This window comes from Cololabis saira, chromosome 15 (genome assembly GCF_033807715.1).
Source record: "Cololabis saira isolate AMF1-May2022 chromosome 15, fColSai1.1, whole genome shotgun sequence".
In the NCBI taxonomy this organism is placed as follows: domain Eukaryota; kingdom Metazoa; phylum Chordata; class Actinopteri; order Beloniformes; family Belonidae; genus Cololabis; species Cololabis saira.
This window is the reverse complement of record NC_084601.1, coordinates 24592660-24605167: the sequence shown is the minus strand read 5'-3', so window position 1 is coordinate 24605167 and position 12508 is coordinate 24592660. Positions and strand designations below refer to the sequence as shown.

Here is a 12508-nt window from a genome sequence, read left to right as displayed (position 1 = left end):
ATTCCTGCAACTAAACTTGGATGTACATTCCAATAAAGGTTAGGATAAATGATAACATGCCTCTGAAGTTTGACTTTTTGCACCATTACAATACTTATAGGCAACTAGTCATCATATCTCCTGCTCTCTGAAACACATGTTGATGCTCAATAGTACACATATATGGTTCTTTAATATATTTGCATTATACTAAGATGCATTCATTTTCAATGGCTTTTGTCCTTAATGGCTTTTTTCCCCCTTACATTACTTTTACTTTTATACTTCAAGTAGTTTTGAAACTTTTATACTTTTACTTGAGTAAAAAACTTGAGTTGATACTTCAACTTCTACAGGAGTATTTTTAAACTCTAGTATCTATACTTCTACCTGAGTAATGAATGTGAATACTTTTGACACCTCTGTAACTAACTAACTACCGTAACTAACTAACTATCTCTCTCTCCCTCCCTCTCTCTCTCCTCACACTCACAGGGAGGGAGAAAGAGTTAATATTTCCGAGGTTTCTGAACGCAGCACGGAGCTCCATTTTCCTCGTCTTCTCCACCAGCAGCACTGACTCAGACCTTTCTCTCGTGTCGATACTACACGTGTCTATTCGGCTTTTTCGGTAGCTGTCTCCCTCGGAGTTGGTTTATTTTTTTTGTAACAGCAGTCGGTCGATAAAGCAGCACTCAATAGGGTGTTTTAAACGGAAGGATACAAGGACACACGGCTCTGGAGCTAGCTGCTAAAGCTAACCTTCGTCTGACGCAACGCCCACAGTGAGTAAGAAACTACGGAAAACTCAATTAATCACCGACAAAATGTGCAACTTTCTTTGACAAACGTGGTCTTAAAATGTTGCCCAGACTGTGTGTAAGGCCGAAGCCAGGCCGGCAGCGCTGTAGCTGCCGGTGTTTGGGCCTGGTCGTGTTGTAATGGAGTTAAAGATAAAGAAGTATAATGATGCGTTCAGGATCCTCCTTAAGCTTCACACATGGGCAAGAGCAAGTTCTTTATTTGTTAATTATGTCCCCACCTTCCATGCTTTGCTGAGGAGTTTCTTTTTTTTAATTTATGTGTCGACTCCATGATTCATTGTCTAATAACTCACTAACATCACAGACTCGTACAAGGTGGAAACATTGGAACAGATGTTTGCATGCGTTTTAATGTGTGACCTGTAATTTTTATCTATTTTATATGGAACCTTTTGAGTCTGTAATAAAGTATTCATTCATTCATAATGAGCTCAGTATCATAGCAACCAGCTCCATCCTCGCCTTCAGTTAGGATCTACGCTCCCAAAGTCCTTACATTTGACCTTTTTGGGATACAATTGTTTTAAACCAAAGGACAGCTCAAAGTGGACCTATTATAAAAAACACGTTTTTTCTTGCTTTAACATATATATACAGCTGTTACAGAAAAGAGCGTTAAGGATAATTAATATATCTGACTATTATAAACCAACAAATAATCTTTTTATTAAATATAATACCTTAAAATTCCATGATATAGTAGAGCAGAAAACTGTTTTATTTGCCTTTAAGGCCCAGCAGAAACTGCTACCAAACTACATTCAGGACCTGTTCCAAATAAAAGAAACCCGCTCTGACCTGAGGGGGAAACTCATGTCTGAGACGAGGACAGCAAGAACTAATATTAAAAAGAGATGTACATCAGTTAAGGCTAGAGAAATTTGGAATAGTTGTAATAACAACCTAAAAATGTGTCGCTCTATCGTCAAGTTTAAGAAATTGTTTAAAGAAAATACTGTAAATAAATATAAAACACTATTTTTGTCTTTTTTATGTATTGTTTGTTTCCACAGATTAATGCTAATGTCTCATATTTAAGCTGATCATAAGAAAAAAAAAAGGGTAGGCCCTATAAGCTATGGCTTCAGCTACACCTTTTCGGCAAAGGACATTTTTTTTTTTTTACCTTTTCATCTTGTTTTGTAAAAAAGTGTGTACAAGCCGAAATAAAGATTCATAACAATAACATGTATAAAGTGGTCTCCCCTCAGCCTGCCAACTCAGAGAAGGAGGAAAGCAACCAAATTCTGCAGTGTCTGTACAGCCGCCCGGATGAGCCATCCAGTGTGATGTGGATCTACGAGCCGTTCAGATTCTGCTCCCGTCGTTACGTAACAACGGGCATGATTTACATCGGTTGGCCTCCGATGCGTGAAACCACGCCCACAACTAAAGCCTGAATTATGGTTCTGCGTCAAACCAACGCAGAGCACACGCCGTCGTGAATCCTTCGGACTTCTCCGTCACTCCATTTCGCCACGGTGCAGTACCCCCCGCGACCGCTAGTTAGCAATCTTTTCCTGAATGGTTTATCTGACTTTTTCCGGTCACAGTGAATCAAAGAGATAAGGACAACTATTATGCAAAAAACCAAAACAAAAAAAATCACACATGCACGAAGAAAAGAGCGCTGAAAGTTCACGAATGCTTTAAACCGGAAATGCGTTGCTACCAAGCGAACCAATCACAGCCCTCTCCGTCTGCATGTGGTCTGCGTTGCCTCGATGCGTAGTTACAATTTTCGGGAGGTGCACGTCGGTGATGGCGTCCGTGACGGCGTGTGGTCTGCGTCGACGCAAACCACACGCCGTAGGCACGGCGTCGTTTTGACGCAGAACCATAACTCAAGCTTAACTCCGCCGGCTGGAGCTTCCGCCATTTCTTCGTAGCGGTGTATCGCGTCATTCAGGCAGCCAATCAGCACAGAGCCTCATTATCATAGCCTCCCCGCCCACTCAGAATCCCGCATAGATAATGAGGTTAGAGAATTGGAAGATAAAGACATGGCTGAATTTCTAATTTATTTAGCAAATACAATCAAAAGCTTTGGTTTTAAGACATTCAAGGCCTGTTTAAAATAGGTATTAGATGCCATAATAGGTCCCCTTTAAGTTCCTTTGTTGTGTGTCTGGCCTAAAATGGTTTCAGATGATGTAGCTGGAAACAACCACACCAAGCACGGAGACGTCTCCATCCGCCCTCCTGCTCCTCTCTCAGCCCTTTCTGTGGGTTGTGGGCCCCCTACCTGGGCGACGTTCAAATCAGAGGCCGGCAATTAGTACATTTCCAGTGGTGAAGTGTAAACTCTTTAGCGTGAGCCGTTATGACGAGTTAATCAGCTTAACTTTGACAAGCTAACAGTGTAATCTAATCTAAAATCTAGTCTACAGAAGTTGAGTTGGGTAAGAAATCTAGCCAATTAAGGAGGCTAGCATGGCCGTGTATTGAGGGGGGGGGCGTTTAATATAGTAAACCTAACCCTCAAGAAGGAAAAAAAAAACAGGAGATGTTTGTTTATTAACCTGCAAATAGCTATGATATTTTGACTTTATAAATACAAGCAGTTATACGTTTGCACTTTTTTTTTTTTTTTCAAAACTCAGCAATCTTTTCTTATTTTGTGACTAATTTCAGAAATTTAAACTGATAATAATCCTCCTCAAACTAAATTATGTAGACAGGTTTTTCTAAAGATGGAGTCAGATGGAGTCTGTTGAAAGATTTGGGTATCTGGAGTTGGCCAGACTGTTTTTGTGTTGTTGTTTTTTGTTACTGCTCAAAGGAAAATCTAGTAAAACAAATGATGCTCTTCGCTACACCATGTTTTTTGCACAACAGACTTTTATTCTTACACTTAACTAGAACAACGTGAGATTCCACTTTTTTACTATTAGAGTATGAAATGAATAAAAACATGAAACAAATGTATCATCTGGTCACTACCGTAATTAGTCTTTCCATTATTGCAGACATTAAAATAAAACTTCTCAAAGACTCAAAAAGCAGTTATGCCCTCCGACTGTAATGTTCAACATCACTGAGGATTTCCCTCAAGGCTTCCACAGTTGTGTTTGCCACTTTCACATGCCAGTTACCACAAAGACCAACAAAATGTGAAGATGTGTGGTCGCTTTGTTAAATAGCTGCTTGTGTTAACTGGCCTGGTGGGGAAAATGAGACACATTTTAGAACGAGGCCCCGTTTACACGGAGCAAAAACTGAGGCTCCGTGAAACTCCAGCCAAAGTGGAGATTTTCAAAAACTCTGTTTTCCCGTTTGCGTCTAAACAGAGATTTAAGCTTCCGAACGTCACATTATGCACCAGAAACTCACCAGCATCATGTGTGCGACCTGTGTTTACAATTAGTTTGGCCACTGTCAATATTTTCTTGTATTTTACCGGTTTTATATTCTAAAGTCACACTTAAAAGTAACTCCACTTCTCTGTCACTTCAAACGAAAGACTCTCGTTCCGTCTTGGAAGTAAAGTCTGATTTATGGTCCCGCGTTAAATCGACGCAGAGCCTACGGCGTAGGGTACGCAGCGATGCGCGCCGTACGGTGTGCGTCACCGCGTACCCTACGCCGTAGGTTCTGCGTTGGTGTAAGGCGGAACCATAAATCAGCCTTAACCGGAAGTTACACGTGTCATTTGTTGATGTTTTTTCCAGGATTCTGATTGGCTGGCATGACGTTAACAGCGTTTTCATGCGGGTCCGTGTAAACGAGGATATTTTTGAAAACGTAGAGGGGAAAATATCAGTTTTTGTAAATACCCGGGTACGTGTAAACGTGGCCTGAAAGAGAGAGTGACATTTAGATTAAGATTTTATCATTTTGTAACTTGTAGCAACACAAAGCGGTCACAAGATTGTAGAAATGTAATATTTTGCTGCAGCTCCTTTCACTAGTGGAGTTCCCCAGAGCTGCAATTTGGGACCCTGTCATTTCCCCTTAATATGATTCTTTTTGGGTCAATTTTCAGGAAACATTTCCTTCCATTGATTCTCTGATGTAACTTAACTGTTAAAACAACCACTTGATTTCTTTTTTCTGTGTCGTTTCAGGAGCCTCCAGTCAAAGAAAATGAGTGCTGCCACGCAAAAAGTTGTGCTGAAAAGCACCACCAAACTGTCCCTGAACGAGCGGTGAGGCTCCACGCACCTGTCAGCAGTTAGTCAGCAGCAGCAGAGTCCGGCCATGCCTGTTTCAGGTCTTAGTGCTGCTGTGGGGGTCCAGACTGGGATCCGGACACGGTCCGGACCGACACAGATGCTGTCGATTCCCTGTGTGTGCACTGCTCACCTGACGTCGTCGGCCCCGTCAATGCTCGTTAACACTCGTTCACACATCAGCAGGGTTGAAAATGAACAAGATATGGAGCAGGGGAGTTTTAACGGGGCTGAGTGTGTTGAGTCAGCAGTGCACATGAGAAGCAAACACTCCTAGACATGATTGGTCCTTGTTCATACAACACGCAGCCCTGAGTACATGCTGTATACGTCAAGTATACAGCTGTTAAAGGGACAGGAGGGCTGAAATGAAACCAACTTCTGAGTTTTCTCTCTCAGTGGAAGTGAAATGTTTGGCATCTCTGTCTTTAACCTCCTCACCTTCCTCTCTGCTGACGTCTGTAAGACGCAAACACTCAGCCCGAGTCTGGACGTGATGAAAAGCCCCCCACCCACCCCCCGGTTTCCCTCGCTGGTTTCCGCTGAAGTCACGGTCCATGCTGTAAGTGGCTGAGTGCAGCACAGCTGGTGTCCGGGGCCCCGGCTGGAGCAGCCCGGGGCCCGTAAGTGGCAAATCCCAGCTCCTCTTCTGGAATCTTCTGTCCTCTCATCTGTTTCTGCTTGCGGGATGGGTATCGTTAGGATGGCGTCAACACTTATCCGTACTCTTGATACTCGCCTCTATATTGGGGAACAAAAGTTGAAGGTAATACATGGAGAAAATATGTTTGTTTACTTATTTTTTAATTAAAAGCCATTTTATCACTTGGTGCTTCTCAGGAGCTAATAGTAAAACAAAAATAATCAGGAATGAAAGTTTTTACGGCGATGACCATAAATAAACAGATGTGATCAGATTGTATTTAAGATTTCTTTTCCCTCTCATCTTCTTTAACCCCAACATTTCGTTTTTATTTAAGAAAATCAACATGCCTAATTTCCCTCTCCTTACAAAGTCATATTGTCCAGTAGGGCTGGGCGATTTTGGACAAAAATATATATATATATATATATATATATATATATATATATATATATATATATATTATTTTTTTTTTTTTTTTTTTTTTTTTTTTTTTTTTTTTTTTTTTTTTTTTCTCTGAAAACCCGATTTTTGATTTTTTTTTTTTGGTAAAACTACAAAAGACAATGGAATAAATTGTTTCAAATATTTTATCTTTATTTTTAAAGAAAAATAGCAAACAAATTTCCTTTATTGGGAATGAAGTGCAATTGAAAGATACTGTAGATCCTCCTTGAGTTTAATAAAGTGACAAAATTTACAATTTTCTTGACCAAACAAAGATGACTAGACGAGCTCTGCCTGTAATGCAGCCAGCTGCAAAAAAGGAAAATCGATTTTCCTTTTTTTTTTTTACATCGTCTTGAATAATAAAAACGATTTAGATTTAAAATCGATTAATCGCAGAGCCCTATTGTCCAGTAGACAGAGGAGCAGTATCCCGTATATATTATAAAACCAGCACTGCTAGTGTGTCTTTCCCAACCTGAACCCACTATGTTCCACTGACGTGGACAGTAAATCTTTGAAATTGGTCAACAGTTCTGTGACATCTTAGCGTTTTTACCGCCCCAGTACGCATGTTTTTAGTCATAAAAAGAACACCATCATTCCCTTTAGAGATGCTTTGAGTTCAGATCCACGGCATGAAGCAGTTTTGTCACCAACTAGTAATCATTATTGAGTTGGCTGACAGCTAATTTACTCATTAACTTCAGTCGTCTGCGTCGATTATTCGCTGTAGCCTTAGCCCACGCTGTTGAAACTCCATGACAGTTTCCACACGGATGGACGTGCACGCAAGTGCACGTATGCCAGGCATTATTATTTTAGGGCAGGAAAAATGTAGTGCCATCTTTCAGTTAAAACTTTGTAAACACCGAAAATGTCCCTGTTTCTCCTGTAGCTTATCAGTTCTTGGTAGGTGGTACCCATCCCTGTTCTGTTCTCTCCAGTTCTGTTCTCTCTTCCTATGTTCATTTGAAAACATGCTGAACTGTGATGTGTATAGTCATGTGCTAGAGAGAGAAACTAGGTGGAAACGAGTGGAGACGGATGTCTGGGGGGACTAAAGAGCATCTGTAATGTGAGAAATGATGTGGAAACCCTGCTTCCTCCTCCTGCTCTGTATGTCCCGTCCCCTTCTTTTTTACTTCCTCCCTCTTCTTCCCTCCCACCTCTAAAGCTTCACTAACATGCTGAAGAACAAGCAGCCCTCTGCGGTAAGCATTCGAGCCACCATGCAACAGCAACATTTGGCTAGCGCCCGCAACCGCCGGCTGGCCCAGCAGATGGAGAACCGGCCCTCGGTGCAAGCTGCGCTCAATCACAAGCAGGTGAGATCAGATAATCGCCTCCTTCCATTCTGTGTCTGGTCCAGCGATTGCTTTAGCTTGGGACCCTTTTATTTTCACAACTGTGGAAGCGGCTGTTCAGGTTAAAGCTGGATAACTGAGCAGCTGAAAACAAAGACTGTTTCTTCCTTTTTGGCTCCCCTATTCAGTAAAAGTCCAGTGTGATGGAGAAGTTCAAACTCTGTAAGAGCTTTCTTGGTGATTCCTTATAGTGATGCACCGATTGTTCGGTAACCGAAATTGTTCGGCCGAAAATGGCAAAAAAACACTTTCGGTGTTCGGTGGAATAAGTGGCTGTTTGCAAAGAATGTTCTGCTCAAATATCTAGAGGGGGCACATCTGCAAAGTCTTTCAGCACTACAAGTTTGGTTTATCATTTGAAATGATAAAAAACCCTGAGCGCTTTAATGCATTTTTATTGTTTTAAGGCCTATGTTACAATGTTCAGTAAGTTAAGCCTAACGTAAGCTCAAAGATGGCCAAAAAATGTATTTTGCTAATTTATTTAAGTTATTGTTCTTTGCTGGTATAATGTCTGCTGGAATATTTAAGAAATGCTGGGAAATTAAAAAATGTCCAGTTTTTTATGTTCAACAAATGTTTTCTACCTTGTAATTTTGTAAAAGATTTGTTTCTTTTAAAAGTATGCCTAAATCAAATTTATTTGATTTATGCAATGGTGAAAACATTGGCAAAATAAATCTGCGAAGAACCATGTTCGGTATTGTTCGGTATTCAGCTTTTTTATTATTATTTGTTATGTTTATTATTATTTTCGGTTTCGGCCACAAATTTTCATTTCGGTGCATCACTAATTCCTTAATCTGTTGCCCTTAAAGAAGAAAATGCGTTAGAATATTTAATCTAAAATTGAACGAGCAAAATCAACCTAGTTGGCGAACATAAGTCCTAGTTAACACATCTGGGCTGCTGCTGGCTGTCAATGGCTCGGTTACGACTCTGGCAGGTGCCACCAGACATGTCCCGGAGTTCACCAAATGGGCCAAACTTTCTGGCATGTGTCGTATCCGCCAGATGTGGCCCAAACATCATAAGCTCGTGTCAGCGTGGGTTGCAGCAAGTGTGGGCCAGAACAAAATGATCTGGGCCCAATTCAGGCAGCTGCGCCCACATGGAGTCAGCACAGTAGAAGCTACATCCAGTCTGGTTTGGGTCAAACAATCTTTATTATCTATGGTTTTTAGGATGTATTAGATCCATCTGGTGGGGAAAACAAATGCTCAAACCTTTAGCAAACATCTTTTATCCAAAGCGTTGCAGCAGACATTGCGTCTTGTCCAGGGATACTTCAGCAGGAGTTTCGGATCAGACTTCCAGTTAAAGGACAACCGGTTAACTCTTGAGCTGCACAGTGATGGAAATAATAATGCAATTGTTCAAACATTTTTCACTTATTTCAGTGATGCTCTTTTAAGCAAAGAGAGAGAACTTATCGTTCAACATAAAAACATTGTGTACATGTTCAAAAAATTATCAACCTGGAATTTTGCAACCTGAAATTTCTGGGAAATGATAAAATGTTTGACTTCATAAACTCAATTTAAAGAGATTCACACATTTTGCCTTTGGAAACTTTGAAAACAAAACTCAAAGTGAATTAGTAAATTTGCAAATTGCCTTGAAAGTTTGTTTTCTGAATTCTGAACTCCAAACTTGAAAAAAAATATTTGTCTGAATTATTAAGTTTCTAATGAAAGGCTTTTATGTCTCAACCTAAATGGTGCACGAGTCAGAACGTACCTTCTCCACATTTAAGCGTGGGATGTTTTTATTGATGGGGTTACATATGAATGGGGGTCGTTGGATCTCTGCGACTTGGAGGTCTTGAAGACCGGGGCCCCTGCAGGTGCTAGTGCTCCTGTAGCTACAACCTCATCTATAAATTAATCTTTAGGCCATCCCTCCTCTTCTCCCTCCTCCAGGTTACGTTTCCTCAGTGTTGACTGCCTGATTAGATTTAGTTGTAACTTCCTGTGGTAAACATTTATCAGAGCCTGAAGCAGCGGCTGGGGAAGGGCAGCATCCAGGCCCGGCTGGGCCGACCTATTGGACCGCTGATGCGAGGAGGACCGATGGGGGGTCGAGGAGGACTGCGGGGGATGACCAGAGGGGGCCTCAGAGGAGGGCTCCGAGGGGGGCTACGCGGAGGCCTCAGAGGAGGAGTCAGAGGAGGAATGATGAGGGGAGCCTTGTTTTCTCTCAGGGGTGAGAACCACAAACACTCACACCACCCACTGCTGAAAGTCCAGCCTGATTCCTGGTCCAGTATGAGTTGGGCTGATTGTCCTTGTTCCACAGGAAGGCGAGGGGCTATGGGGGGCCCTATGAGGGGCCGCGGCGCTGCCGGCCGTCTGGCCATGCGTCGAGGAGGCCGCCAGCGGGGAGGACTTCCTGGAAGAGGAGCACGGGGAGGAGTGGCCAGAGGTAGAGAGTTCAACTCCACCCATCAACACTAACTAGAGGCCATCCAAAACCCTCAAACCAATTTACATCATTTTCAAAAAGCTAAACGGAATCTGAGGCTGAACTCGTTTATCTGCAGACTGCACTGATGACTTTTTTAATGGAATTTACTATCAAAGTACACACCCATGAAACTCGTGGGCGTGGCCGACAAGAAAGTTTAGCTGCGTCCGAAACATTAGTACGTACACAATAGTATGTGCTATCTATACTCATTCCGGAGAAATTTATTAGTGTGGATTGATGGACACTAGCTAAACAGAAACTTCCCACAATGCAATGCAGCGGTGTTTGGTTGCTAAGTGATACGTATATGTCATAAGTATAATATTAATATTATTATATAATATTCGTATTAGGGCTGGGCGATTTTGGACAAAAATAAAATCCCGATTTTTTTTTTATTTTTTTTTCTCTCTGAAAACCCGATTTTCGATTTAGATTTTTTGGTAAAACTACAAAAGACAATGGAATAAATTGTTTCAAATATTTTATCTTTATTTTTAAAGAAAAATAGCAAACAAATTTCCCTATTGGGAATGAAGTGCAATTGAAAGATACTGTAAATCCTCCTTGAGTTTAGTAAAGTGACAACATTTACAATTTTGTTGACCAAACAAAGATGACTAGACGAGCTCTGTCTGTAATGCAGCCAGCTGCAAAATAGGAAAATCAATTTTCCGATTTTCCTTTTTTAACATCGATTTTGATTAATACATCCGATTTAGATTTAAAATCGATTAATCGCACAGCCCTAATTCGTATATATTAATATTATATAATGTCATCTTGTTTGGGCCAGGATAAACGGGAAAGAGCGGTGCTGCTACTGCTGCTGTGACAGGAGTTGTTACCATGGTAACAACTCCCCCTCCCAACGGCAGGAAGTGCCGTGTGGCTCTGATTAGTACGTCCGAATTAATGCATACTACTGATATTTACTCAAAAGTGTGCCGAACTTAAGTATACTTTTTGAGTCTATACTGTTTAGTATGGCATTTCGGACACACCGTTAGAATAGATGCTGAATTAAAAATGAAAGGAAAAAGAACAGCCAGAATTCGTTTTTTTTATTTGAAGTAGTTAATCTACAGATCTATCGTAGTGAAAGCTGTTTGATCAGGCCATCAAAATGCTACATGTCAATCAGACTTGTGGCTTTGATTCAATCATGAAAGCACAAGATTCTTGGGAAAAACTCAATAAACTTCCCAATTTTCATAGATGGGGGCGGTACTATTCACACGTCAACATGTCATCCAAAAATGAGCTAAAAATCAAATAACACTGTATGTAGTGCATTTTTATTCATATGAAGCTTCAATTTTTATCAAAGTGTAAAAGTCCACTTGGCTACTCTTGAAAGTGAGTTTGTGTTTAACAGTTTCATGAAATGTTCCAGCTCCAATGGTTTGTGGCAATAATTTTGAACCTGTTGGCCAGTAGGGGGAGCTGTAATTCTCAAATGTACGTTTTTTTTTAATCATATTTTGGCTCCTGCATCCTCTGACTCTGTTTCCGCTGTGCTGGACAGGCCGCGGCGGACTGCGGGGGCGTGGAGGCTTCGCTGGCCGAGGCGGGCGGGGCCGAGGCGGAGGCGGACGGGGCAGAGGAGGAGTAGGCCGGCCCACCGTGACCCGGGAGCAGCTGGACAACCAGCTGGACGCCTACATGTCCAAGACCAAGGGCCACCTGGACGCTGAGCTGGACGCCTACATGGCGCAGGCCGACCCGGACAGCATGGAGTGAAGCCTTGAGCCAAGGACCGATGGAAGTGAACAGAGAATCACCTGACTTAGCATTGGTGGATGGATGGATGGAGAAGTGTCACGTGACCACACCCCATTCCTGCATCAACGTGCTCTCCGAAGAACCTTTTTATTGTTTGGAATAAATGCTAAGAGACGTTATGAAGCATTAATAAGCCCGGACGTCTGCACACCTCCATACTGTTTTCTTCTTTTTATTAAAGTTATTTTGTGACCGATACTAAATTACAGCTGTTTTAGTATTTGTGAGTTCACAATTTAGGGGTCATTTTGTCGGCTTATCTTAAACCTTTTTTTAATATTATTCTTCAACAGAATGTAAACAGAGTTGTAAGCCAAGTATGTGTGTTTTTATTGTTTTATTTCTCCTTCATTTTGTATGAAAGCTGTTGTACTCTGACAACCGCAGAGCATTTGTACTCTAAAAAAAAAAAAAGTGTTTTAATTAAACAGAAAAAGATCCTGCTGCTTGTGTTTTGATTGACCCAGTTTTACATGGTTGAATGGGTTTCCTGGACCCAGCAGCCACACGTCGGTGTGGAGGATTCAAGCGTCTTCATGGACCACAACGCCCTTTCATCTGGAGAAGCAGGGAAGCACCGAGTCATGTTCTTGGACTTGTCTAGTGCATTCAACACCATTCACTCTATTTTTTTTCTTTTTCATACTTATAATTTATCTTTATGGTTTATTTAGTCTGAGTTCATGTTGTCCGACTTTGAGCTGCTGTAGCACCTGAATTTCCCCTCTGGGGATCAATAAAGGACTATCTTATCTTAATATGGTGACCAAAGATCCCCCCGAACTTGGGTGAAATATTTCTTGGTTGTTTCCGAATCCCATC

General features: G+C 41.4%; 1 protein-coding gene across 1 annotated transcript; it reads left to right on the top strand.

Moving 5' to 3' along the window:
• The first annotated feature begins 513 nt into the window (after positions 1-513).
• chtopa (chromatin target of PRMT1a) lies at positions 514-12129 on the top strand. The gene is made up of 6 exons (XM_061741152.1): positions 514-764; positions 4871-4951; positions 7243-7393; positions 9424-9637; positions 9731-9856; positions 11430-12129. The coding sequence occupies exons 2-6, from the start codon at positions 4890-4892 to the stop codon at positions 11642-11644; spliced, it is 768 nt and encodes a 255-aa protein (XP_061597136.1). The 5' UTR covers positions 514-764; positions 4871-4889; the 3' UTR covers positions 11645-12129.
• Positions 12130-12508: the final 379 nt, after the last annotated feature.